A 25,435-nucleotide genomic window follows, 5' to 3' on the forward strand; every position below is an offset into this window, starting at 1 on the left:
ATCTTTACTTGTGTCCAAATTTTGCTACATAGATCTGCTTCTCTTTTATGTTTTAAAATAGTTGAGTCTACTCATATCTTTTACTGGAATTGGATGCAAATGTGGACTGCACAAGAACTCCAATTATACCTTTACTCTGCGGTCAATAAAAAGCTACGCAGTAAAATAGCATTTCCATTTTGTAAGTTTGTTTTATAACACAAAAACGTTAATAATCCCATTTCATTCTTTTGATATAGTTATATGCACCCATTTTAGAACATGTTTCTGTAGCGTCTTGGTTCACACAGCATAAACTGTAAGCAAAATTGAAACCTTTCACCTATTTCACAATGTGCCAATTTACACACCATCTCTGTATTCAGAAATGGACAATGTTTTACTGAGTATTACTAGTATCTGGGACTCAATCCAAAAGTTTAAAAAACAGGTCGTATTATTTTTTTAATTTTTAAAATCTATTTTGTATTTGTGGGTGACAGCTCTATTAGTACTAGTATTTACTTTACCCCCTAACCCCTCCCCCCCTGCTGTGTTGCCACATCATGGATGATGGGCTTTTCAGATTGGATGGCACTTAACATGTTACTGAAGAAGAGGCTCTCTCAAGAGTACTAATGGTGTTTATGACACGGCTAGATTAAAATCTTCAGGACATCTAGTCACTGATGTTGCCATTACAAGAAAAGAAATCCAAAACTGCAGACAGAATTATAGTAGAAACATGGAATGTAGGAAACACAGACACAAGAGAGCTTAACACAGTGAAAGATGACATGAAACAATTATAAAGTGAATGGAGTGGGATCAGATACTTTCAGTCAGAAGATCTCACTGATTATTAGGACATGAAAGGTAAAAAAAGGTAAAGGAGTCCCTGTGGATTTTACTCGGTTGCAGAGTATGAGACAGTGTTCATCTCCATTCAAGGCCATTGAGTCAGCGGTGTCCAAAGACATTTCCAAATCATGTGGCCAGCATGTCACAGAGCACTGTTATTTTCCCACCGAAGTGGTCCCTATTTATCTAGCATTTGCACGGTGCTCAGGTCTCAAACTTGGGCTGCTGGCTTTCCAGCCAACAAGCCAATGTCTTAACCACTGAGTCACCATGCCGCCCATTAGGGCATGAAAAACAAAGAAGAAATTGTATTGGTTTTATAATTGTAAAGGACATAGTAAGAACAGTACTTGGCTACAATGCAATCAATGATCAAATAATAATGACTGGCTTCATGGACAACCCTTTAATATGATGTTCACTCAAATTTAGGCTCCAACTACTAATGGTGCAGAGAACGAAGGGGTGGATGAGTTGATTTAAGTTCAATTTGAAATCGAAAGAACCTGTCAACAAGATATGCTGCTTATGATTGGAGGCTGGAATGCCTAAGTGGAAACATGAAAGACAAAAATGTAGTTGGATTGTATAGCTTCGGGAATTAAAATGAAATAGGAGTCCGACTTATCAATTTCTGCCACTCCAATGATTTCTTCATAACTAACATTGTCTTCAGACAACCAAAATCAAGCCTCTATACTTGGACATTACTAGATGGAATAAAAGTATATAAAATACATTTTACTATGTTATTGATAAAAGAAGATGGAGGAGTTCATTTACAGATCAAAGACATGGCCAGGTGCTGACTGCAGAACAGATCATGAACTTAACTCCAAGCTTCACTCCAAGTTAAACTACAGAAGAAGAAAAAAAACCAGGCAGTTTCCATAAGGTGATTTTGTATACTCTCATTTTCAAGAACATCATGAATTGCTTTGAAGTCCTGAACCTTATTGAAAAAGAAGCAGAGGAATTATGGGATGAATTTAAAGAAGTAGTTAAGGATTCATATAGAAAGACAGTGGTGGGATTCAGCCGTTCGCACCACTTCGGCAGAACCGGTAGCTAATTTTTTGTTGCCCAGGCCCAGAACGGAACTTCCGGAAGAGGCATCCACACAGAGAACCGGTTGTTCACATATTTGAATCCCACCACTCTGGAAAGAGACTGACAAAAATTAAGAAAGAGAAGAAAGCAAACTGTGGAAATTGCCAAGAGGAGAAGAGAAGCCAAAGCTAAGAAGAACAACTTTCTCAGAAAAGAATTTAACAGTTTCAGAGAGCTGCTAAAGACAAAAAGCAGTATTACAACAAATTCTGTAAAGATATTGAAGATGGGCACAGACATGTAAAAATAAGGAAAGGCTTTCAAAATGTCCCTGAACTTAAGCGGTGATGACCTCAGATTGGTATGCTAAAGGATGCCAATTGACAGATAACCAACTCAAAGGACATCAAAGGAAGATGGGAGGCATAGACTTAATTTTATTTTATTTTAATTTTATATTGTATTGTTTTTAAATTTTGCCTTGTAAACCGCCCTGAGTCCTTTGGGAGTAGGGCGGTATATAAACCGAATTAATAATAAATAAATAAATATAATGAAACACTCTATAGTAGAGATGACAACATCCAAGATACCTTAGAAGATATTCCTTATTTTACAAGAACCTCTAGTACTAATAGTTAGATCAGCACTCAGGTCATTAACAAGGCTACAGGAATTAATGAAATACCCACTGAAATATTGCAAGCAACAGAGAAGAATCAATTAAGGTTCTAACCAAGCTATCTCAGGAAATATGGAGAATGACACAGTAGCCAAATGATTCTAATGCCAAAAAAGAGAGATTTAACAGTGTGTGTAAACTATTGCACAATATCTTTAATTTCACATATTAGCAAAATAATAACTAAGATCATCCAATGCAATTAGAAGCCTACATGGAAAAAGAGTTGCCAGTTGTTCAAGCTGACATCAGAAAAAGCCAAAGAATGTGTGACATTATTGCTGATACGCACTGGATAATTAAGAAAGCCAAAAAAAATACCAAAAAGAAGTTAGCAAGTGTTTCAATGATTACAGAAAAACCTTTAATTGTGTTGATCATAGCAAGCTGTAGAAAGTGCTCAGAAAAATAGGAATCCCAGAATAACTCATGGTCTTTCTGAGAAATATATATACAGGTCATGAAGCCACAGTATAGACAGAACATGGTGAAGCAAATGGGCAAAGGTTGAGCAAAGGATTGTGACAAGACTGTATATTCTCCTCTTTATTTATTTAACTTGTACTGTGTGTGTGTGTGTGTGTAAAGGGAAGCTGGATTGGAAAAAGATAAGTGTGATTTTAAAATAGGAGAAATGGAATATAACCTGCCCTATGCTGATTTTGCTACTCTGATAGCCAAAATGCAAAGGATATGCAAGTGTTCATACTAAAAGCCAAAGAACACAATGAAAAAAATGGGAGAAAAATTAAATATAAAGCAGAAACTCAACTAATGAAAGCATGTAGAACGACTAGCCTTAGAATCAACAATGAAGATATAAAAGTAGTGGACAGATTCAGCCTTTCAGGATCAACCATGAACAGTAGAGGAACAAGCAATGAAGAAATATAGCGAGGCTAGCAGTTGGAAGAACAGCCATGGCGGCCTTGGAAAATATATTCAAAGACCATGATGTAACTATATTTACAAAGATCAGAATTGCGCTTGCTATGGTACTCACTCTGATTCACTGTGGAAGTGAAGGTTTAAGGAAGCAACATGGAAAAAGCTTTGATGCCTTTGAACTTTGGTGTTGGAAAAGACTCCTGAGAATACTGGAAAACAAATCAATGGATCGCTGAAGAATCAACCCAGAATTCACCCTTGATGGAAAAATAATCAGACTCAAATTACTTTGAACCTATTTCGGACATATTATGCAAAGACCCAGCTCTCTAGAAAAGGCTGTAATGCTGGGAAAGGTAGAAGAAAAGGACAACCAGCAAGAAGATGGATGGACTCCGATACAATAGCGATGAGTGCACCATTGGGAGACTTGAAAGAACAGGCTAAAGATAGATTGTCATGGAGAAACTCTTATCTGTATGATTGCTAGGAACAGAAAGTGACTTGATGACAATAACCAATCCAGTTTATTTGTACCATATGCTAGAAAATTCAAGTATATATATTGTACTGTATTAAATTTTGCATAGATGAGCTTCAGCATTTTGCCAGAGTGTTCATAGTACATCTTCCCCAAGATTTTGATACCTCAAAGTTCTTATGTTCTCTTCCAAATTTTGCAAGAGAGATAAACAAAACCTTTCAACACCCCCATTTACCGTACATGTACATGTACATGTAAAGGTAAAGGTTCCCCCGCACATGCGTGCTAGTCGTTTCCAACTCTAGGGGCCGGTGCTCATCTCCGTTTCAAAGCCGAAGAGCCAGCGCTTGTCCGAGGACGTCTCCGTGGTCATGTGGCCGGCATGACTAGACGCCAGAGGCACACGGAACGCTGTTACCTTCCCACCGTAGTGGTCCCTATTTTTCTACTTGCATTTTTTACGTGCTTTCGAACTGCTAGGTTGGCAGAAGCTGGGACAAGTAACAGGCGCTCACTCTGTTACGCGGCACTTGGGATTCGACCTGCCAAACTGCCGACCATCTGATTGACAAGCTCAGCGTCCTAACCCACTGAGCCACCGCGTCCCTCGTATATGTACATATGTGACAGTTATTACCACTGCTACAGGAATTAGTTGGTGAGAAATAAAGGAACCACATATAAAAATGCTATGTTTTCTGAAGCCAAATTGGTAACAGTTTTGTACACTGTGATCAAAATAAGATGACGGACCAATAACTGTTTCATCAATTGAGCCTAATTAATGGTACCTAAATGGGTTCCACAGTATCAGCAGTGTAAGTTTTAAAATTTGCAATAATTCAAGCTTACTTGAGGGAGAGTCAGTGTTTCACAATGAACAAGCTGTAACCGCACATTTATTCCCCAATGAATTGTCTAAAGGAATGGATGTCATGCTGATAAGAATAATAGCAGGCTGGCTAACACATCTGTGCAGATATTATCAGTTTTGTATATGTCCCTGATGCCTTTTTCCCTGCTCACTCAATTTCTCTCTGGTTCCTTATTAACCCTTTGAAGAGGTTTTTCGCTGGTTGCAGTATCAAAGGCATTACAGATGAAAAGCTTAACTGGGTAATTATTAGAAAGTCATGTGAATTTAGGAAACCAGAGAGATCAAGGATATGACTTAAGTCAGGGGTAGGCAACCTCGGCTCTTTTATGACTCATGGACTTCAACTCCCAGAATTCCAGGAATTCTGGGAGTTGAAGTCCATGAGTCATAAAAGAGCCGAGGCTGCCTACCCCTGACTTAAGGTATATGATCAATTCTCATTTTTCTTTCTCTAAAAAGACTATACAACAAAGTACACAAAAAGTAACATAAGTAAAACAAAGATGATGATCAGGTAAACACACTCGTTGTGCCCAGACAAGAAAACTGCTCCCTCTTCCCTTCCTCACCTTGTATGGACATTTGCTTCTACTGACATATTAGATCACTCTGATCAGAATTTATTTTTCTTCCAAAAGTCTGCAAATTACAGCTAATACCCAATCAGTGTACTGAATTGGTAGATAAGCTGGTATGAATTGTTAACAAAAAACTGAATGCAATGACTAATGCTAATGACGATTGGTCCAAAACTTAAAAAGGAGGGGGGCATTTTTATGCCTCAAGTGGATGGTGGGGAGTGGTGGTGGTGGTGGGCAGGGAGAGAAGCAAACCTGCTACGAGGTACTCCCTATCTCTACAGTTACCCTATAATCAAGAGATCAAGCAACTTTAAGACTTTATGGAAGCTTTTTATATGATGGCTTCTTACTCTCTCAGACATATTTCCAGTAATCAATGAGCTTGACTCCATCATCAATAGAATATTGGACAAAAGTGACTATTCTCTGCATTTTGGATACAAAGAAGGCCATTAGGTTAATAATGACTTTCTGAATGGGTCACAAGAAGTGTTAGCAGGTGTACTTATCACAGATCCCTACCTCATGTCCTCTGTCTTGCACAGGACATGACTCACTGTCTGCTTCAGAGAACGATCCAGACTCATCGCTAGAGTTTGTTCCATAGGATGGCTCACATTTTATCTGGGGTCTGACTTGGCTGTATATTCCATCTCCCATCATGCTCGGCTCCTGATGCTCAGTGGCCAGGAATCGAGCTCCTTGAGAACAGGGGGAAGATGAAAACTCACACAGAGGCAGGCTACAGGGAGAACCACCGCTGCCATCCTCTGCGTAAGAGTAGGAGGAACATGAACTGGAGGTCCTTGTTCTGGTTTCCAGAGGAGGAGACCGAGGACAAACTTTAATTGGCACTGGGCAGCTGGTGTTGGGCCGCATCCGTCCTGGGAAATGGTCAGCTGTCTGTCCAATATGAGCATAGGTCTGGCAACTGGGAAGAGATTGGCTGCTTCCTGCCCACAGTCCTTTTGGCACAGTCTCGGTGAGATCTTTATCCAAGCTGCTCATACCAGAATATGAATGCACCGAAGTGTTTACTTGGTCACAAACATTTGAAGAGAATATAACGGTCCTCCTGTCCACCTCACCTTCCTGCTTACAGAGGCCTTCAACAAAGCCAGGACTTCTTAGAGGTGATCCCACTGTAAAACTGGAAGCATCCTTCTGAACAGCTTGGGAGAGCCCATAACTGCCCACAAAAGGGACATAATCAGCTTTATGGTCACCCTGAGTTGTCCCCTTGTCAAAAGGGCATGCTGGATTTCTGGCAAAGTGCTGTTGGGAAGTAGTTGGGAAGCCATCTAAGTCTATAGTTTTTGTTCTGTTGAAGAAAGATCTGAGGCAGGAAGGAGAGGAGCTGTTTTTAGACCTGCCAGCTCCGTCAGGACTTGGCTGCTTTCGGTCCATTTCAACATCTCCTTCTTTATCCCTGACACTAGTCTCCTCTCCAGAGAGGCAAAGCGTGATGTTTTCTTCATCGTTTTCCTCATTCCTAGGCTCACTTTTAATTTGCCCAACAGCAAGTTCTGGTTTGAGGTCATCACCTGAACCTTTTTCATTGAATGTGCTTGTGAAACCTGAGGTACTAACGTGTGATGTGTTGTAGACATTCTTGGTACAAGCTAGCTGGTATTTCTTATACCTGGGGTACCGTGTTATTACTTCTTTATCCGAACTATCCTTGCCATCATCCACCAGTATTTCCGGGTCTGGCAGCATTCCTTCCTCCTTATTGGCTCCAGACGTGGCGGGTTCAAAGTTAAAGGGCTCCGAGTGCATCCTCTCTCTTGAGCAAGATATTTTTGAAGTCTCTGACTCCATAGTTTCTTCCTCTTCTCCCTCCGAGTTCTCATCTTCGTGCATCCGCTGATAGCTGAGATCCTTTTTGCACAGGAACAGGCCATCTTCATTGTTCAGCAGCTGGGTCTGAAGGAAGCTGAAGCAGGAATCCTCCAGGTTGTGCATACGTAGAAATTCGGCACAGTGGATGACCTCTTGTATGTTTTCTCTGCTGAGTAGTAGCTTAGCAGTGTAGGCAAACTGCAACAACGGACCAAATCCCTTGGCAGTGACCTGCAATGAAAAACAAAACAAAACAAAAAATAGGGAATTTGCCAGTATTACCTTCAACGTTGCTACTTTTCCCAAGCCCCTCTAGTATATTAGTCAGCACTGGAAAATGCCTCCACTAATTAATTATTTTGTCTTTATAGTTTCATGTAATAGAATGAGCTAAACAATACATTCAGCAAACGATTCAAGGGCAATGAGTTTTCTAGCACTTGCCAAATAGTATTTGGTCTAGGGAGCTCCTGGAGGATGTCAAGTGTTTCATGAGTGCATAATTATCAATTTTGCGATGTTTCTCTAAAGCAGACTTAGCAACTAGAATAAAGTATTACTAAATTTATTCTTGGAAAAACTATACGGTACTTTTCAACAGAAATTGCATATACAATATTTAATTTTTATTCAGTTTAGCTGGGTCAAGATCTCCATTGCTGGGAAAACTTTAATTAAGTGGCACTTCAAAAGAAGTCAGGATCCTTGGGAAGCACGTGGAATTTAATCTGAGTAAGTAACAAGAATAATTCTCACTTTGCCTGTGACATTTAGTCATGTATTTAGAAAGATAATCTGGAGGTCAATTTCTCCGTCTGCAATATGCCTAGGCTGCCACAACCACTCTTAAATTTCTCTGGAGATACAGCAACCATTTAGCAGACTAAGTCAAACCAGCCCAGTTTCTAATTTCAAACCCCTCCCCCCCAGTAAATATTTTTTTGATTCACGGTCCCTGTGGAGTTTTATTTCCTAAGAACACAAAAAACCATCTTGCACTTACAGAAAACACCCACTAGGTGGAAGAACTGCAAAAGAAGTAAGCTGTCCTGTTTATTTTTAAACAGTACAGTACTTTCTCTTGATGAGGTCTACGCAGAACATTTCACTGACTCAGAACATTCCACTGTGTATTTTTCACTCAAGCTGAGTCAAAGGCTTTCAGGCCCCTAAAAGTGCAGCATTCCAGACATCTGCTCCTTGTGTTTTGCTCCAGAGGGTTTTTCATGCAATCTCTTTTGGAGGAATTGCTACACCATCATCTGAGGCACAGCTGCTTGTTCTTATACAGTATATGAGGCAAAAATCTGGAGGGAGACAGGTGTAGGGAGCTAATTTCTTTACAACAGGAACTAGGTACGATTATTATTATTGTGAAGGACTACAATAGGAATATTTACAGATTCAAGAGAAGCCTTTAGCAAAGATTTTTTGGAAACTGTAGAGATGATGGAAATATGTAACTTCTACGACTAAAAGGAAGGCTTCCTGGAAAGTGCAAACATTCATTAGCCAAAAGTTTTGTGAAAACTGATTTGGCCCCTATTATGGCTCCACCAACATGCTTGCCTTTATAATGCTAGAACCAGAAAACAGATATTTGAGGATTATAAAGTGGTTATAAAGGGAAAGTTTAAAAGTACACACTATATATTTACAATGCGGTGAAAAGATTCCCACCCTGACGTAAATTCTAAGCAAACTAAGTACTAAGCAGCATAACTAAAAGCATGGATTGCGTATACAAAAACGGCCTGCAGTATTCATGATGCAAATAAAATTCATGTATTTTTGATTTTTTTTAAAAAAAAAACATTAAAGCCAATACTCCAAGAGTACCGATCTGTTAAGATCTTTTATAAAGTACTTTAGCTTTTAGCTGCATCTACACCGATTGGATGGATTCCTATTATGTAAATTAAATCAAATATGATTGAATGATTTTGGCTTAGAATGTTGGGATGAACCATGCCATTATGGTTTTTAAAAAAGAATCAACTGTAGTTTTCTTCATGAAATTATAGTAAACAAGGACATTTTATTTTGGCATCCGAACCTAGAAAAGTATCCATCCAGGACTATTATGTCAAAAAGTTTCCTATCACACCTTTTTATGGCTAATCTCTATAAATTCTAGGATGTGTCAAAAGAGTGCCAGGAACATTGAAATCCTCAAGAAGTTAATTTAGATTAGTTGTAATCCAAGTAACCCTCGCTTCTATAGAGTCATAAACATTTATTTGCAACCAATATAGTTCTTCCATGTTGCTAGATGCTCTTGCACAAACCAGAAAGGTCAAAGCTCAAATTCTTATTTAGTCAAGAAAGGTTTTGACTGATTTTTTTTTGTTTCTCTGCAAGGCTGTTGAGATGATTAAAATGAAGAAATGATAGAATGATAGCCTAACACAATAATAATAATAATAATAATAATAATAATAATAATAATAATAATAATAATAATAAAGTTGGAAGGGACCTTGGAGGTCATCTAGTCCAACCCCCTGCTCAGGCAGGAAACCTTATACCATTTCAGGCAAATGGCTGTCCAGTCTCTTCTTAAAAACCTCCAGTGTTGGAGCATTCACCACCTCTGGAGGCAGGTTGTTCCACTAGATGTGTTATATAAATTTACGTATATACTTCTTGAGCTAAGCAAAAGTTTCATTCCTTTCTCTAACTCATATCTCTATGAATGCACCTCTTTTTTCAAATATATAACTCTTCAAATCCCTTGAGTCATCTTCTACTGATGATATTTATGCAAAATGTGCCATTGAAGTACAAGTGGCAAGATAATTTGATACAGATACTTAACACTTTATTTAATTTTTATGCCTGCATTAAGCTCCAACTTTTTATTTTCTAGGATAGATTTTTTTTTACCAACAGCCTGATAGGCACTATCACAAAGCTACAGTTTATTTAATAAAAGAAAATTCTAGAAGCACCAGATTTAGTGAGAATTAACTCTGCTTCTTTTCACACAGCTCATCCTTTGAATGTCATGTGCTTCAAACATTCTTTCTCTTCTTTATTAAAAGGAGAAAATGTTGGTGTAACCTTGGCATATATATATGTATGCATATATTTTTGCATTTTGTACTCTTAGTTTTAAAAGTTGCCGTGTACATTATCAGCTCCCTAGTCAACGTGACAGACAGATGTGTCTGGCACTTCCAAATACAGAGCTGCTTACATGCAAACTTTATCACGTAATTTTTGCAGATTGCAGTTAAATTGTTTGTTTTTAACAAATATAGGACATTTATATCCAGAGGGAAAGAATACATGAACTTCATGAGGATGAACAAGCTATTTAGAAAAAAAAAACCCCAATTCTTCATTAGACTAGAACTGTTTATGGTGACTTTTAAATTTTGCATCTCGAACTAAATTACCATCACTTCCAGTATCCTTTGGCAAAAACAAAGTCTATGATCACACTTTTAGCATAGAAATAGATCACTTTCCTGAACCCATACTCCCAAAATGTGTTGGAATTGCAATTCCCAGAATTCTCAGCAGCGCTGGGCATGATGGTTGAAAATTCTGAGTGTTGCAAATGCCAGTATTTCTGAACTGGGTTGGGCAAAGCAAACATATGGAAAATTAATGATGGGAACCTTGTCAAGTATTACCAAATCAATAGCACTTCTTTCTCCTAAATTCAGAGGGCAGGGTTCAGGGTCAGGTTAGGCAAGTCAGCAAGTCTTGATGAATCTCAAGGGCTTATATTTTGGAATAAATTAATAGCACTGTTTTTCAACTTTTAAAGCCTAAACAGCAGGAGGGCTGATTATCAGAGGAAACACATAATTTCAAAAGAACCTTTCTGGATATTAAAGACCTAAAATAACAGCCTCTTGGTTGGGGGAACAATAGGAAGCCTTCTCTCCTGCTATTCTCACCTTGTGGAGTGCAACCTCTTTTCAACCCCACACTTGCATATCTTCAGAAACCAATGTCAAGACCTTCCTCGGCCATAGGTAATATCCTGATGTTTTTACTGGATTTTAATGGTTTACATCTGGGGTCTTCAAACTTGGCCCTTTTATGACTTGTGGACTTCAACTCCCAGAATTCCTCAGCCAGCGTGCCACACTGGCTGAGGAATTCTGGGAGTTGAAGTCCACAAGTCATAAAAGGGCCAAGTCTGAGGATCCCTGGTCTACATTTTAAATTGCCACATTAAGTACTCAATAAATAAAATGAAAGACAAAAAAACTGAAAGGCTAAATAAGTAAATGAATAATGAATTCTGCAGATTAATTTCTCATAATCCACTCCTGCTTCCCGAGTGTACTTCTTTTACTTTTTCTCCCACTTAATTTAAATCCTGAAGGCAGGAGCCCTTCTGTAATATAATCTAAATAAATAATCTTCAAAGAAGCCAGTAATATTATGTAGCTGGGGTAAGAATCAAAATTGGGACCGTGACGTGTATCACCTGCACAGCTATAAAGGAATATCCAATATAGGTAGTCCCAAGTCCCAACTATTCATTTAGTGCCGTTCAAAGTTACAATAGCACTGAAAAAGGTGACTTACGACCAGTCCTCGCACTTGGAAGACCATCACATGTTCTCCCCATGGTCGCATGATCAAAATTTGGGCATGCATTTATAACCATGGCAGCATGCCAGGGTCCAGTGATCACTACCAGTGACCTTCCCAAGCTGGCTTCTGACAAGCAAAGTCTATGAAGGGAAGCTGGATTTGCTTAATGATCGCTTATTCCCTTAAAAACTGTAGTGATTCGCTTAACAACTGTGTCAAAAAGGTCATAAAATCAGGTGTGATTCATTTAAGAACTGCCTTGCTTAGCAATGGGAACTCTGGTCCCAGTTCTGCTTGTAGTTTATTTTTATTTATTTATTTAATTCAGTTTATATACCGCCCTTTTCCCGAAGGACTCAGGGCGGTTTACAGGGCAAAATTAAAACAGTACAATATAAAAAATAAAATAAAATAAAATAAAATCAATAGCCCCCAAAAGTTTAAAATTAGAATTTAAAAAACCTTAAAACCCCTCAGTCCAGGCCAGATAACTCAAAAAGCCAGGTTTTTAGGTCCCGGCGAAACGAACGAAGGTCGGGGGCGATCCGGAGTTCCACCGGCAATTGATTCCATAGGGCAGGCACGCCCACAGAGAACGCCCTCCCCCTGGGGATCGCCCGCTGGCACTCCCTGACCGGCGGCACCCTGAGAAGACCCTCCCTGTGGGAGCGCAGAGGATGATGGGAGGTTGATGCTGGCAGCAGATGCTCCCTAAGATAATCCGGACCCATGCCATTTAGGGCTTTATAGGTCATCACCAGCACCTTGAATCTCACCCGGAGGGCAACTGGAAGCCAATGCAGCTCACGGAGAAGAGATGTTACACGGGAGTATCGGGAGACTCCCATCACAACTCGCGTGGCTGCATTCTGCACCAGCTGAAGCCTCCGAGTGGTCTTCAAGGGCAGCCCCATGTAGAGAGCAATTTGAGGACTATCTACAGCTGGTCATGTCTTTCACATAAGAATGGTCCAGTCAGTTTCTCCAAGATTTGCATATGTGCCACACCAGGGTAAAGCAGGACATTAAAACACTACAAAATTCTATATAACATGGGAAGCTATAAATAAATAAATGAACTTTTATTGGGCAGCTACCCAGATTCTCCCCATATACCCCTCCATATCTTTTGTAGACAGACCATTTATTTTCATGCTGATATTTTTATAAGCGAGTTCATCTCAGTGGTTTATGTAAATTCTTTGACACCATTTTGAGAAATGCAGGTTTTCTTTTGTTAAATTAGGTCTTCCAATAAAGAATTCTCTAGTCAGAATCTGTTGTTAAATGCTGCTTGAGCAGTCTGGGAGATATACATTTTGTGCTGGGTTTTAGGGGAGAAAATTGATCTTGTATCATTTCTATCATAACAAGCATATTAAGCTGGGAGGAAAAAGCTCAGTAATACAGAGATGATTAGAAAATGTGCACCTATAAAAATACCTCTGAGGATTATTAAATAACTGTGTTCTTTTGAACTTAAGAATGTTATCAGTCTTGAATTTAACAAATTAAACAGTGGCAGTCATGCCCTGCTATTGTATTGCAACACAGAGAAAATTATTAAATAGCACAGCAACATTCTGAGCCCTGAAAAAATCATCAGGACTACAGAATTAAGATATTGTCAGAAAACATTTTAATGTTCCGATTCATCAGATAACAAAAGTGTTCAAAATAATTATCTGGCTGCAGCCTCATATAAAAGTTTTGCCTTCCTTCAGATCCTTCTATCATCTAAAGCAGAAATTATCAATAATTTCCAAATTCTATTTGGGTAAACGTGGAAAGAAATCAGATTTCTTAGCTAAATTCATATTGTTAGCTGCAGAGACAAACAGAAATATAAAATTTGACATTGATTTGATTGGCTCTGATTTTGGTAGACTTCAGGAGGATTAGGTGAGCTCATCCTGCAACGTTTTACATACCTCTAGTCCCAATTTATAAATAAAAATAAAATTTTAAAAATAATTATCACAATTGGGACTGGTAACTTGGTTATTAAGTGAAGTAGTGGCTAACTCAGGGGTCAGCAACCTGAAACAGTGAAAGAGCCACTCGGAACCGGTTCCCTCACAAAAGGAAAAACTGGGAGCCGCAAAAAAATGTGTTCACATGCGCGTACATGCGCGCATGCGCAGAACAGGGTTTGACTGAAGAGTGGAGCCAAGGCGAGATATGCACCTACCCTGCATATTTGAATTGATTGGTTGAACTTTTTTAGTCCCACTTTTTTTTGGGGGGACTGCACATGGCAGAGGACTGGGAGCCGCAGGAGACAGCTGAAAGAGCCGCATGCGGCTCCGGAGCCGCAGGTTGCAGACCTGTGGCCTAACTGAAACCATAACTCAGCTTAGGATATTACTACTCTTTTCTTTCCTTTTCAGATCTGCAAAGGTCATAAATAAATGCAAGGACTGGAAGCAAAGTTACTTTTTCATCATCACCATAATGCAAATAGTCATTGTATGAGGCAATTGCTAAATGAGGACTACCTGAATTGTACTGTGGGTTTTGGGTTTTTTTTGTACTATTATGATTTGTTTTTATGGTTTCTGTGCTGCCCAGAGGCATGCCTTTATGAGTTGGATAGCCATATAAAACTTTATAAAATAAATGTTCCTTGGAAAATCGTTTGCCTTTCATCTTGCATGTCGATGTAATTTTTTTAATCTAATGTTCATTGATCCTGACCTACTAGATGGTGAACAGCCAAAAAGAATAAAAATTACATAAATAAATAAAACAAAATCTACTGGCATTGCCACTCGATTTATCTCTCGCATGGAAATGTTCAGGAAGCTGAAGATCTCATTTATTTATTTAATTTTCCCCCATCCCATTCTGGAATCCGAAGACTGATAAATACAAAATGTTAATTTTGTTCTGTATAATTCTGTGACTGAATATTAAGTATTAAGTATTAATATTAAGTATTAATATTTAAGTATTAGCTGATTATTACTGAAAACAGCATCATTTTGCTTTAGCTGAGTTTGCTCAACCAAGTGAGACAATTTATTTATTTTATTAAATTTATATACCGCCCTTTCCCATAGGACTCAGGGCGGCTTACAAGGTGCTTAAAATAGCAATACAAAAATTAAAAACAATTAAAAAAGATTAAATTCAGTCCTTGAAAAAGTATAAAAACCCCAATTAAAACTCTCAGCCTGGGCCAGAAAGCTCGAAGAGCCAGGTCTTCAGGTCCCGGCGAAATGAACGAAGGTCGGGGGCAGTCCTAAGCTCCGTGGGCAGCTGGTTCCAAAGGGCAGGCGCACCCACAGAGAAGGCCCTCCCCCTTGGGTGTTATCCGCCGGCAGTCTTTTACCGGCGGCACCCTGAGAAGGCCCTCCCTGTTGGAGCGCACAGGACGAAGGGAACTTGATGCCGGCAGAACAATATTCTTCTGATAAAAGACAGCAAGTGTAGAAGACTGTAGTTGTGTGCAAGCTCAGGTTTCATCTGCTATGTGAAGACTGTGCTCACTTTGAATTTATACTTACAGTAGATTATTGCCACAGTACAGTGAATCTCAAACAAGGCTGCAGTTCTGGCAGCCAGTATCATTACAGCTGCTCATCTTATTAAAAGCATAAACAACCTTTTAGAAACACTCAAAGAAAATAACTGCAATTAGTGCTGACTGAATGAAATATGAACAACAAAATGTTATTTTGATTCATTTACTTCCATATGATGAAAAACATAACCTTCGGCACGATGAATCATCTTATGTTTAGTAATTAGAAAATTAATATCATGATTTAGTACCTCTTAACTAAGAGAGATTCTCATTTGGCAAATTTAGTAGCTTCATAATTTACTTTCAAATGCCCTTTTTTTCTAATATAAGAAGAGGACTTTGCACCAAGCTATACGTACTCTGACACAGTTGGTGATGTCATGAAAGACGTAAGTCAGGGGTCCTCAACCTTAGCAACTTTAAGACTTGTGCACTTCAACTCCCAGAATTCCACAAGTCTTAAAGTTGCAAAGGTTGAGGACCCCTGATGTAAGTCATTCTCAGGAGTAAATCATGTACTGCAAATCCAGTGAAAAAACATCACATCCATGTACATTCATTTCAGCTACATCTACAAATCAATTTTACCAGGCTACAAAGACAGGGAGGTAGGGAGAGAGAAAGATTCAAGTCCAACTATTTAGTATTAATTCACATATAGTAAAGACATTTGATTTGCTGAGTATCCTTCTCTATTTTCTATAATCAAAATTTTTTTTGGTTAATTTTCCCTGCTTTTTTTTTGGCAGATAGCTAGCTCCTCTCTTAAGTGAGCATCTTTTTGCTAGGCAGCTCCAGGAAAAATTGGCTCTTGTTTTTATGAACATAATTTATCATCTTGCTATTTATGTCTGAGAAAGCATTTTTATCCTTGTTTCTATCATTCAGAGATAAAAAGAATTAGGAAGGGACTAAAATTTTAAGCAATCCTTGTTTTCAAGCAATCCTTCTAAAATGGTGCACAGAATCTGGACATGCAAGCTGGAATCAATGTTAGGATAAGTTGATTTTATTTTTAACTGTTTTGGAGGATTCTAGTAAGCCACACAAAAGTCAGTAATTGAAGTTAATTTTTATCTTCTCTCATAGTTTAATCAACCTCGTGACACTCAATATCCTTCACATAAAACCCGTTACAAGCTTTCATGGGACAATGTTTTAGGGACATGCTTGCAGAAGCAGCAAAATGTAGGGGGCTCTTGAATCATGGATTATGGAGCAACTTGCTTCATTTTAAATTTATTTAGAAGTTTGCCTTTTTAACACAGATAATATGAGTCAAAGGGTATTTATACCTGGACTGATTTTGAAAAGGAAAATAAATCAAACTCTAAACTTGTGGCGTTTGATGACAAATTGAGATATAATGGGTTTAAAATGTGACCACAGAAAAATTGGATTATTTTAGACCAGGGGTATCAAACTGCCGACCTGCGGGCTGGACGTGTCACGCAGAAGCCGTGCCCACCCCATTGCCGGCAATGGCAAAACAATCCTAATACATTGCGCGATGTCATGTGACGTCGCGAATTTGACATGTCTGTGTTAGTCACTAACAACAGATCCATAGGGACAGCAACTTAAGAATTGTTTTGGATAGCGAGATAGTGGCATATGAATTTAATAAATAAATACATTTTTTTTAAAAATGTGGTGCTTCCAGTTCAACAGTCTCTGTGGCTATCAAAATAAAGCCGTTCTTTGGCTATTTTCCCTTTGGTTTTCTGTGTCAAAAATATCAGAAGAATAAAAGAAAGTCAGAAAGAGAAATCAGTTATGTTCTTTCTAAATCAAGGCCGGACAAGTCACGCGGAAGCTGCACCCACTCCATTGCCAGCAATGTCAAAACAGTCCCGATACATTGCATGACATCACGTGATGTCACGAGTTTGACATGTCTGCTCTAAATACTCCTAAAAACCTTAAGTGCCATGCTTCAGAGAAATTACCCTCAACCAGAACCACTCAATATCAAGACAATACAAGGCACTACAGAATAAAAATTTCTCTATACTAGCAGGACTCTTTGATCTGCACACCATTGAAAGCAGCAAAATGGAGGCAGCGCTGACTTAGCATTTTTCTTCTTGAAGGTTTTTTTTCTACCATTTGCTCTATTGTTTTCTCACAGTTCCTTCAATTTCCTTTTATTTAAAACAGTAAATTCTCCACTGGTTTTTTTTTGCCATTGTTTCTTTTTACAGTTTTTGTACCTTCCTGTCTAATCTCACTGCATGCTTATAAAAGGCCATGACAAAGATATATACAGTCTGAGAAATAAAACCAAAATAGACCTTGGTTTCCTTCACCCAGGCTGATTATACAAATATTTTACTATGAATTAGGATGCAAGTCAACTTCTTGTAAAACCTCACTGCTGCATTTTCTGCAGAGAAAACCACTGAATCTTCTACAATCCATCTGGCTTTCATTATTTTTTACTCCCCTTACTTCAATTTCCTTGACAGCATAAGCAGGTCAAATATAACTCATTCTGAAGAGTCATTGTTCCAGAGTCATACTTGGGTTCAGCTCCAGCTCTGTGGCCTGCAGTTTTATTCCATTTGGGAAGTAACTATGTCACCACTATAAATACAGTATTTCTAATTTTAGAATGCTAAAGTGCATTGAAAGTATACTTCTATTAAAAATGCGATGTATTTTTAATGCAATACAGAAAAACTCTAAAATTATAGTGTTTTTTTTCTAGTGCAGTGATTTCACCTGAGATTTGCCTGTGAAGTAGAAGCTAGGAACTTCACTTAAAACAGGGGTCTTCAAACTTGGCCCTTTTATGACTTATGGACTTCAACTCCCAGAATTCCTCAGCCAGCAGACAAGTTTGAAGACCCCTGCCTTAAAACCTAGGGAAATCTTTTTTTAAAGGCCAAGATAGGCAGATTTTTAGAAACTGCAAACATTTATTTCTATCATTCTTTCCTACATTTCTTTTTGCCTGTGATTTCATTATAACCTCCATCATTATGCGAAATATGATACTACAAACCCAAAATTTAAACGTTTTAAGAGCTCAGCGATAATTCTGTGTTCCAGTAAGGGATAGTGCACCAATGTACACAATGCTCCTGCATGTTTGAAAGCTAGGCAAGATACCTTTAAGGGCATTTCCCAATCCATGGAATTGGCCAGGCCAAAGTGCACAAGGATAACCTCCCAGCAGAAAAAATACTTTCAGAAATGCTGCAAAATAACTCAGAGGAATGGCTTTCAATGGGAGCACTCTGGTGGCAGTTTAGTTTTAGCTAATCCAATCTCAGCAAAACAGATCTATCAGAACTACTGAGGTTCCCATGTTCAAGGAAGAATGTTTACATATTCAGCAAGCTCGATCAAGAGATCTAACTTCCATTTCCCTGAAAGAAACAGTGTGTACAATTACTCGTAAAAGTGTAACACATATTTATAATCTTTGCTATATGCGTTACCAAATTTAAAGCGAGGACAAGAGCATGGTAAAGGGGTGGGGAAAAAGAAATGGAGGTGGGTACAGCACTATACATTTCTTCACAGAAATAACATTCAGAAATTCTATGAGAGAAAATACATCGATAGCATTGGTATACAAAATGAGACGTGATGGCGCAGTGGTTCGAATGCAGTATTGCAGGCTAATTCAGCTCGCTGCCAGGAGTTCGATCCTGACTGGCTCAAAGTTGACTTAGCCTTCCATTCTTTCGAGGTGGGTAAAACGAGGACCCAGATTGTTGGGGGCAATATGCTGACTATAAACCGCTTAGAGAGGGCTGTAAAGCACTATGAAGCAGTATATAATCTAAGTGCTAGTGCTATTGCTATCTGTAGATACCACCACAAAAAGCTATACTAGCAAGATCCTTATTTAAGAAGGGGTCTAGCCAACTTCTGCTTGGAAACAAGAAAGTTGTTTACAAGGAAGGAAAGAAGAGAGGAATGCAGGCTAGGCCAGATCACTTGATCAGGATGGTATTATAACTGTGCTAGTTGAAGTCACTCCTTCGGTACAAAACTGGAGCAATTTCTTTTTTAAAAAAATCACACTACGCTTAGTAAATAGAGCCAAGTCACTGCTCTGAAAAACAAACAAGCAAAAAAACCTTCTTACTAAATGAGAATCCAAGCTAACACCAAAGACTGTTACTAATAAATAAAAGACCTTTGGGAAGAGTGCTGAGTGTACACCAGATCTATTTTCAGCCTGTCTCAGCAGCTGCTACCCCTGGAACACATCTTTATTCATACCCCAACACTATACGTAATCACTGGAGTGCTGCAACCAGTAAGATAATGAAAGAGCTCAGAATAAATCTGTTCTTGAGTGGAATGCTAAATGAGAAAAATAATACAAAAAGGGGAGGGGTAAATAAACCACATTTTCAAGTCATTAAGAAGAAAGACTTTGACATATGAAGTGTTGCAGCCATTAATAGCACTTATCATATAGAGTGGAGACAAAGAGACAGATTAATCAAACTGACAGAACCGGGACATTTTATGCTAATGTGGTCTCCTGGGTTTTCGTTTGTATTCCTCCGTGCCAGAAAAACTAATACTATTACAGGGGAGGAAACTGGAAAAACAACATGCAACAGATCATCAAAATTCATATGACACATAACAATACTAAAAGTACTGAAAAAGCAAGTGTAAGGACCAGGCAGAGGAACTGCTTGTGATAAGGACACAAATATGTTTAGGAATACTTTCTGTTCATCCCTAACAACAAGTTACTGTCATTCCATGTCTAAATCAGTGAAAGGACAAAGGAAGGCAAGAGATCCGCTGGTCAAAAAGATGTACTGACAGGAAAGGAAAAGGCAGCTTTGCTTTTATCAATCGTCTCATAGTCTATAATAAAGGAAAGTTGTTAAGAGATTTGTTATTGTTGTGTTTTGAGAGCTGAAGGAGGACATGACTGAGAGGTAATATATGTGCTTTGCATACAAGAAGTGCCAGGCTCCAGTCCCACTGTCTAGGAAACTAGTAAAGACTTCTGCCAAAAAATCTCAGAAAGTGGTTGTCAGAAAGAACCAACAACATTGAACTAGCTGAATCAATCATTTGATTTTGCATAAAGCAGCTTCCTCTGTAGTTTGTACTTCAAAAAGCAAGAAAGGAAGTGAAAAGCAGAGTCAATAATAACCTGATATCACAAAGTGATAGCATCTGGATTTGCTATCCTCTAAAACAGGGGTCTTCAACCCCCGAGCTGTGGTCCATTATTGTGGAGTGGCCTATTTGAAACTGGGCTGTGTAAGCTGTGTGCGCATGTGTGTGCGTACTGGCCTGCCACTTGTGCAAGTTGAGCTGCACGCATCAGCTTGCCGCTCACGCGGTCCAGTTCCCCTTCCCCCCCCCGGCCGCCAAGTCGCAAAGGTTGGAGACTGCTGTTCTAAAGCTTTCAGACTATTATACCCATAATCCCTTGTTATTGTCCAAGTTGGTAGAGGGGGGCATTGGGAATTAAATTCTAAAGTATCTCAAGAGGAACAGATTGTGCCCATTTGATCACATCAGTGGGTAGACCACACACTCCATTTGCTTAAAAAAAAGAAAAAAAAGCTAAATTTGAACTTCTTTTTGTGAAGCAAAATCAGCAATATCGACACTCGCTTTGAACAAAACAAAATATACACCATCAGAGAGTTGAGCTTTATTGCTGTCACCTGAAGTATTGATGGAGGCAAACTGCCGTTCTCCAAAGGCAAAGGGAGAAGGCAAGTAAAAGTAAGAATGAGCACCTGTCAAGTTAGTAGCAGGGTAAACAAATGGCGAAGACCTCAGTGAGCAATTGCTGCAGGCACATGATGGAATTATATTATGTTAAGTCTGTAATATCAGCATCTAGCTGTAGCTAGTAACTACAGTATACTATATTAATAAGTGAATAGTGGCCTCAGGACTCATGTGGCTTCCAGCTCTCTGGAAATATCAGTGTATTTGTTCTTCTGATCACTGCTGGTAAAAATTGATGATACTATTCCCCAACACTGAGAGATGAAAAGCACATGAAATTTGTACTGTAAATCCTATAATAATTAACATACTTAAAAAAACCTCCCTAAGCCAATTCCATTCTGCATCATGGCTCTCATATAGGTTCATATAGGTGTTTGGGAAAACACGTTTTTGCGGTATTTATACAATTCATACAATCACAGTTTGCATGTTCAGGATTCAGGGGTGGAATTAAAAAGATTTTAAAGAATACAGATGAATGAGACTTGAGAAAGTCACTGCCAATCAGAGTACATACTGCTCTCCATGGAGAAAGAGAACGAGGTCCTTATATCCTATTTAGCTCTATTGTAATAAAATAAAATCTGAGACTATGTTGTAGGGCAGTAGCCCCCAACCTTTTGGGCACTAGGGACTGTTTCCGTGGAGAGAGGTTTTTCTGCGGACTGGAGGGGGTGTGGTTTCATATGCTGCCTACATCCCACAGATGGGGCATTGTTTGTGCAGTCCGGTTTTTGGCATGCCAACCCCAGTGCCGGTCCACGGACCAGGGGTTGGGAACCCGTTGTAGAGCTTCCTAATTTACATTTAGCCTTCTACTTCCCAACATTTCCAGTCTTCCAGTGTATTTGTAATATCTTGAAATTAGGATTCATAGCTGCCCTATGGACAATTACCGTGCTTTAATTCAATTAGCAGCTGAGTTAAAGCAGCTTAAATTGAGCTGGTAGCTTAAGTGTAGTTTTTCCTATCATTGCATTCTCACATTGACAACATTTTTACCTAAGGACAAACTAATACTTGTAACAGAAACATCCCAAAGATGTTATATCTCTGCCTTGGATTTATGTTGTTCTTCCCTATATATATATTACTGGGGGTCTTGCTGAAGCATGGAAAGAAGAGTAGATATGAGTGGACAGATTAGGCTTGTTAGTACTGTTCATCTGCAGTTACTATATTATTAATTTTAAGGTTTGATGCTTTAAACGAGTAGGAAAATCTGTGGCAAAGAATACCAACTTCCAGATTGTCCAGACTGTGGAAATTTACAGAACAGGAAAACCTGAACCTGCTCCTTTGATTGCTGTACAATGACTGACACAAAGAGACATATCTTATAATTTACAATGAAACAGTTTTTGGAGAAAATACTTTTTTTCTATCCTGAATCAACTGCCAATTAATTTCACAGAATAAATATGAGCCTGATGATGAAAGAGATTAGAGGGATTGAATATTGTGATTCATAGCAGGACGTCAGCAAAGAGCTTGGCAGACTTGCCTCACATCACTATGTAAAGATCGAGCTGGAAAAAGATGGGACATTCCCCTTAGCATCATTAAATACAAAATCTAACATTAGTGAACTATACTCAAACCATTGAATACCCAATCTCAAACAGCTTTCACTAAGCTTGGGGCTCCTTTAGATGTATGAACTTCATCTCTCAGGATTGTCGGTAATAGCCCTACTGAATGGCTGAGAAATTCTTTGCTACACTTTGATATTTTCCCAATCTCATGTAACATGTACAATATTATAACCTCAAAACTGTGTTATTTTTTAAATCAGTTTTTCTCAATAGAAGAACTCCAGCACTGTGGTTATTATATTGATAAACGATTATTATATTTTGTTTTTCATTTGTTTAATTCCTAGCTTTCAGGAAGCTGAACTTCCTTAAATTCACAATGGAACTGTGAAACTATGCATGCAATTGTCCTTAAAATAATGTCTCACAGAAACAGTAGTATATTTTACCTTTTATTTTTGTCCCGTAACAAATTTTATTTTCCTGGCCAAAAACATTTATTTCCCCAGTTAGGTCAATAGGTTATATCAATGGTTGACATGATATTATTTTATTTATTTATTTATTTTAATTCCATTTATATCCCGCCCTTCTCCGAAGACTCAGGGCGGCTTACAAACTTAGCAGTAGCCTTCATTCTATGTATATGCCTGCTTATTAGGGCTTTCACACACACACCCCAAGCGGCATTATACAAAGTCAGCTTAATTGCCCCCAACAATCTGGGTCCTCATTTTACCTACCTCGGAAGGATGGAAGGCTGAGTCAACCTTGAGCCTGGTGGGATGCGAACCTGCACTAATTGCAGGCAGCTGGTGTTACTTAAGGAGGCATTAGCCCACTGCGCCACCAAGGCATTAGTGGTTAACATTAATAGCTGCAATAATTGTTCATTACTACTATTTAAAGAAGATAAGGATACTGCCTGCCTCTATTTTGTTTTACTGTGTTGTTTGATGCATGAGATTCCAAAATTATGAGAATGTTTTTATCATGCACAAGTATTACATGTGCTAAAGCAAAAAAATGTACACAGACCAATATGGAAATTTGAAGTGTACTGGGAACTAAGGACTGTGATGATGTAGTGGTTAGAATGCAGAACTGCAGGCTAATTCTGCCAATTGCCAGCAGATCGATTCTCACTGGCTCAAGGTTGACACAACTTTCCAAGGTCGGTGAAATTAGGCCCCAGATTGTTGAGGGCAATATGCTGACTCTGTAAACTGCTTAGAGAGGGCTGTAAAGCACTGCGGAGGGGTATCTAAGTCTAGTGCTATCAAACAAAGGTGGTATATTTCATAATGGGTGTCAAATATTTGATTAAATTTATACTCGGAAAACTGTAATTAAAATAGATTAAAAAACATGAACAGATGAAAAAAAGACTACAGCCAACCAATTAAAAGCAGAATTAGCAGTTAACTGAGGCAGATATGTACCTAAAGAGCTGCCCAAATAAATGGCTGCCCCTTGTTGTTCCAAAATAGCCACAAAAAAAGGTGAGGACTTTCACATGCAAGGAATATCCCGTTTCTGGGTCAAATCAACTCCAGTGATCCAGGTGATTACTCCCTGTAAGCCAATCCCTCCTATCATGCATGTTCCTACCTGCTGGTTTCCACCAGAAGATTAACTCTCTGCCATGTTCCCTTTTACCGTGTAGAGTCTACTGAAAGGTAAAGCAACATTCCTGGCTTACTCTCCATTTGATATGGCTTGCAAACCTATTATATTTCAAGCGAAAAGGATTCCCATGAAAACTTCTCATCAAATTTGTATCCATTTCTAGTGGGCTGAGAAAGGCTTTCTCCTGCATGTCATAAACACCTTGCAGGCTTTTAAAGGAGAACATAAGTCTTTTAGATGTCATAGCAGGTTTGGGTGATCTTGAAAAAGCTAAACAGAGTCAGGCATGGATATTATTTGGAGGAGAGACTACCGTATACTAGAGTTGGAAAATCTCTGAGACAAGGCAATGCCATTGTCTATCATTCTGTATTGTTTGTATTGTTGCCAAGAAAAAAAATCAACCCCCCTGATTATATCCATGAAGATATAATCTGCATTTATTCTAATAGATTGTTTAAACTTGATAATGCCCCATTCTTCCATACTTCAGAAGCTGAATTGGCAATTTAAATTTCATTTTCATTACAGCCCTAGTGACAAATCAGTGCTGACTACCACACCAGAGTACTCTAGGAGATGTATAGCTGTCCCTTTGCACTTTAGAAGCTTTTCTGAAACTTCTGGAGAAGAGGATCTCTTCTCTCCTGTTTGAGAAGTTGCCTCACTCTGTGCAATGTGGTCAATCTTGGATCAGCAAGAAAGGCAGGCTAGGCCAAGCCCATCAATTAGCACAGAGCTAAAATTTCTTGCTTGCATTTTCCAGCATTTAGTACTGAGTTGAACAGTGCCTATGATAATGAAGATATGAGCTGTTAGAGTTGTTATACTGAGTACTCATTATCATCTTATTCTTCACATTTGTTTCTAAAACCTTGTTATCAATCAGATAACTAGTCCTTTTTCTAATAGCATGTTCTATGACAGTGTTTCTAAACTATATTTTGCAGAATACCAGGGTCCCCCAGACCGAGGGTCCCCAACACCCGGGCTGTGGCCCACTACAGGGCCACGAGCCGTTTGGAACTGGCAGGAGAGTGCACACATGCATCCCCATTTGTGCAAGCAGTGGTCGATCATGTGCGCTCCATTTGTGTGAATGGTAGGTGCGCTTGCCTGCTGCTTGCGCACATGGTGCTGCGCACATACGTGCTGCTCACACAGAACCATTCCCTCTCCCTCCCTGCTGGTCCGTAAAGCCG

At 38.9% G+C, this 25,435-nt stretch overlaps 1 protein-coding gene across 2 annotated transcripts in view; it reads right to left on the minus strand.

Moving 5' to 3' along the window:
* BACH2 (BTB domain and CNC homolog 2) overlaps positions 1 to 25,435 on the minus strand; it is a 197,185-nt gene that overhangs the window by 16,813 nt on the left and 154,937 nt on the right. For both annotated transcript variants that reach the window (XM_083348140.1, XM_083348139.1), the window contains one exon: positions 5,925 to 7,475. In XM_083348140.1, coding sequence (XP_083204266.1) covers positions 5,925 to 7,475 — 1,551 coding nt within the window. The remainder of the gene's footprint in view (positions 1 to 5,924; positions 7,476 to 25,435) is intronic.

Source organism: Vipera ursinii (assembly GCF_947247035.1).
Source record: "Vipera ursinii genome assembly, chromosome: 1".
Taxonomy (NCBI): domain Eukaryota; kingdom Metazoa; phylum Chordata; class Lepidosauria; order Squamata; family Viperidae; genus Vipera; species Vipera ursinii.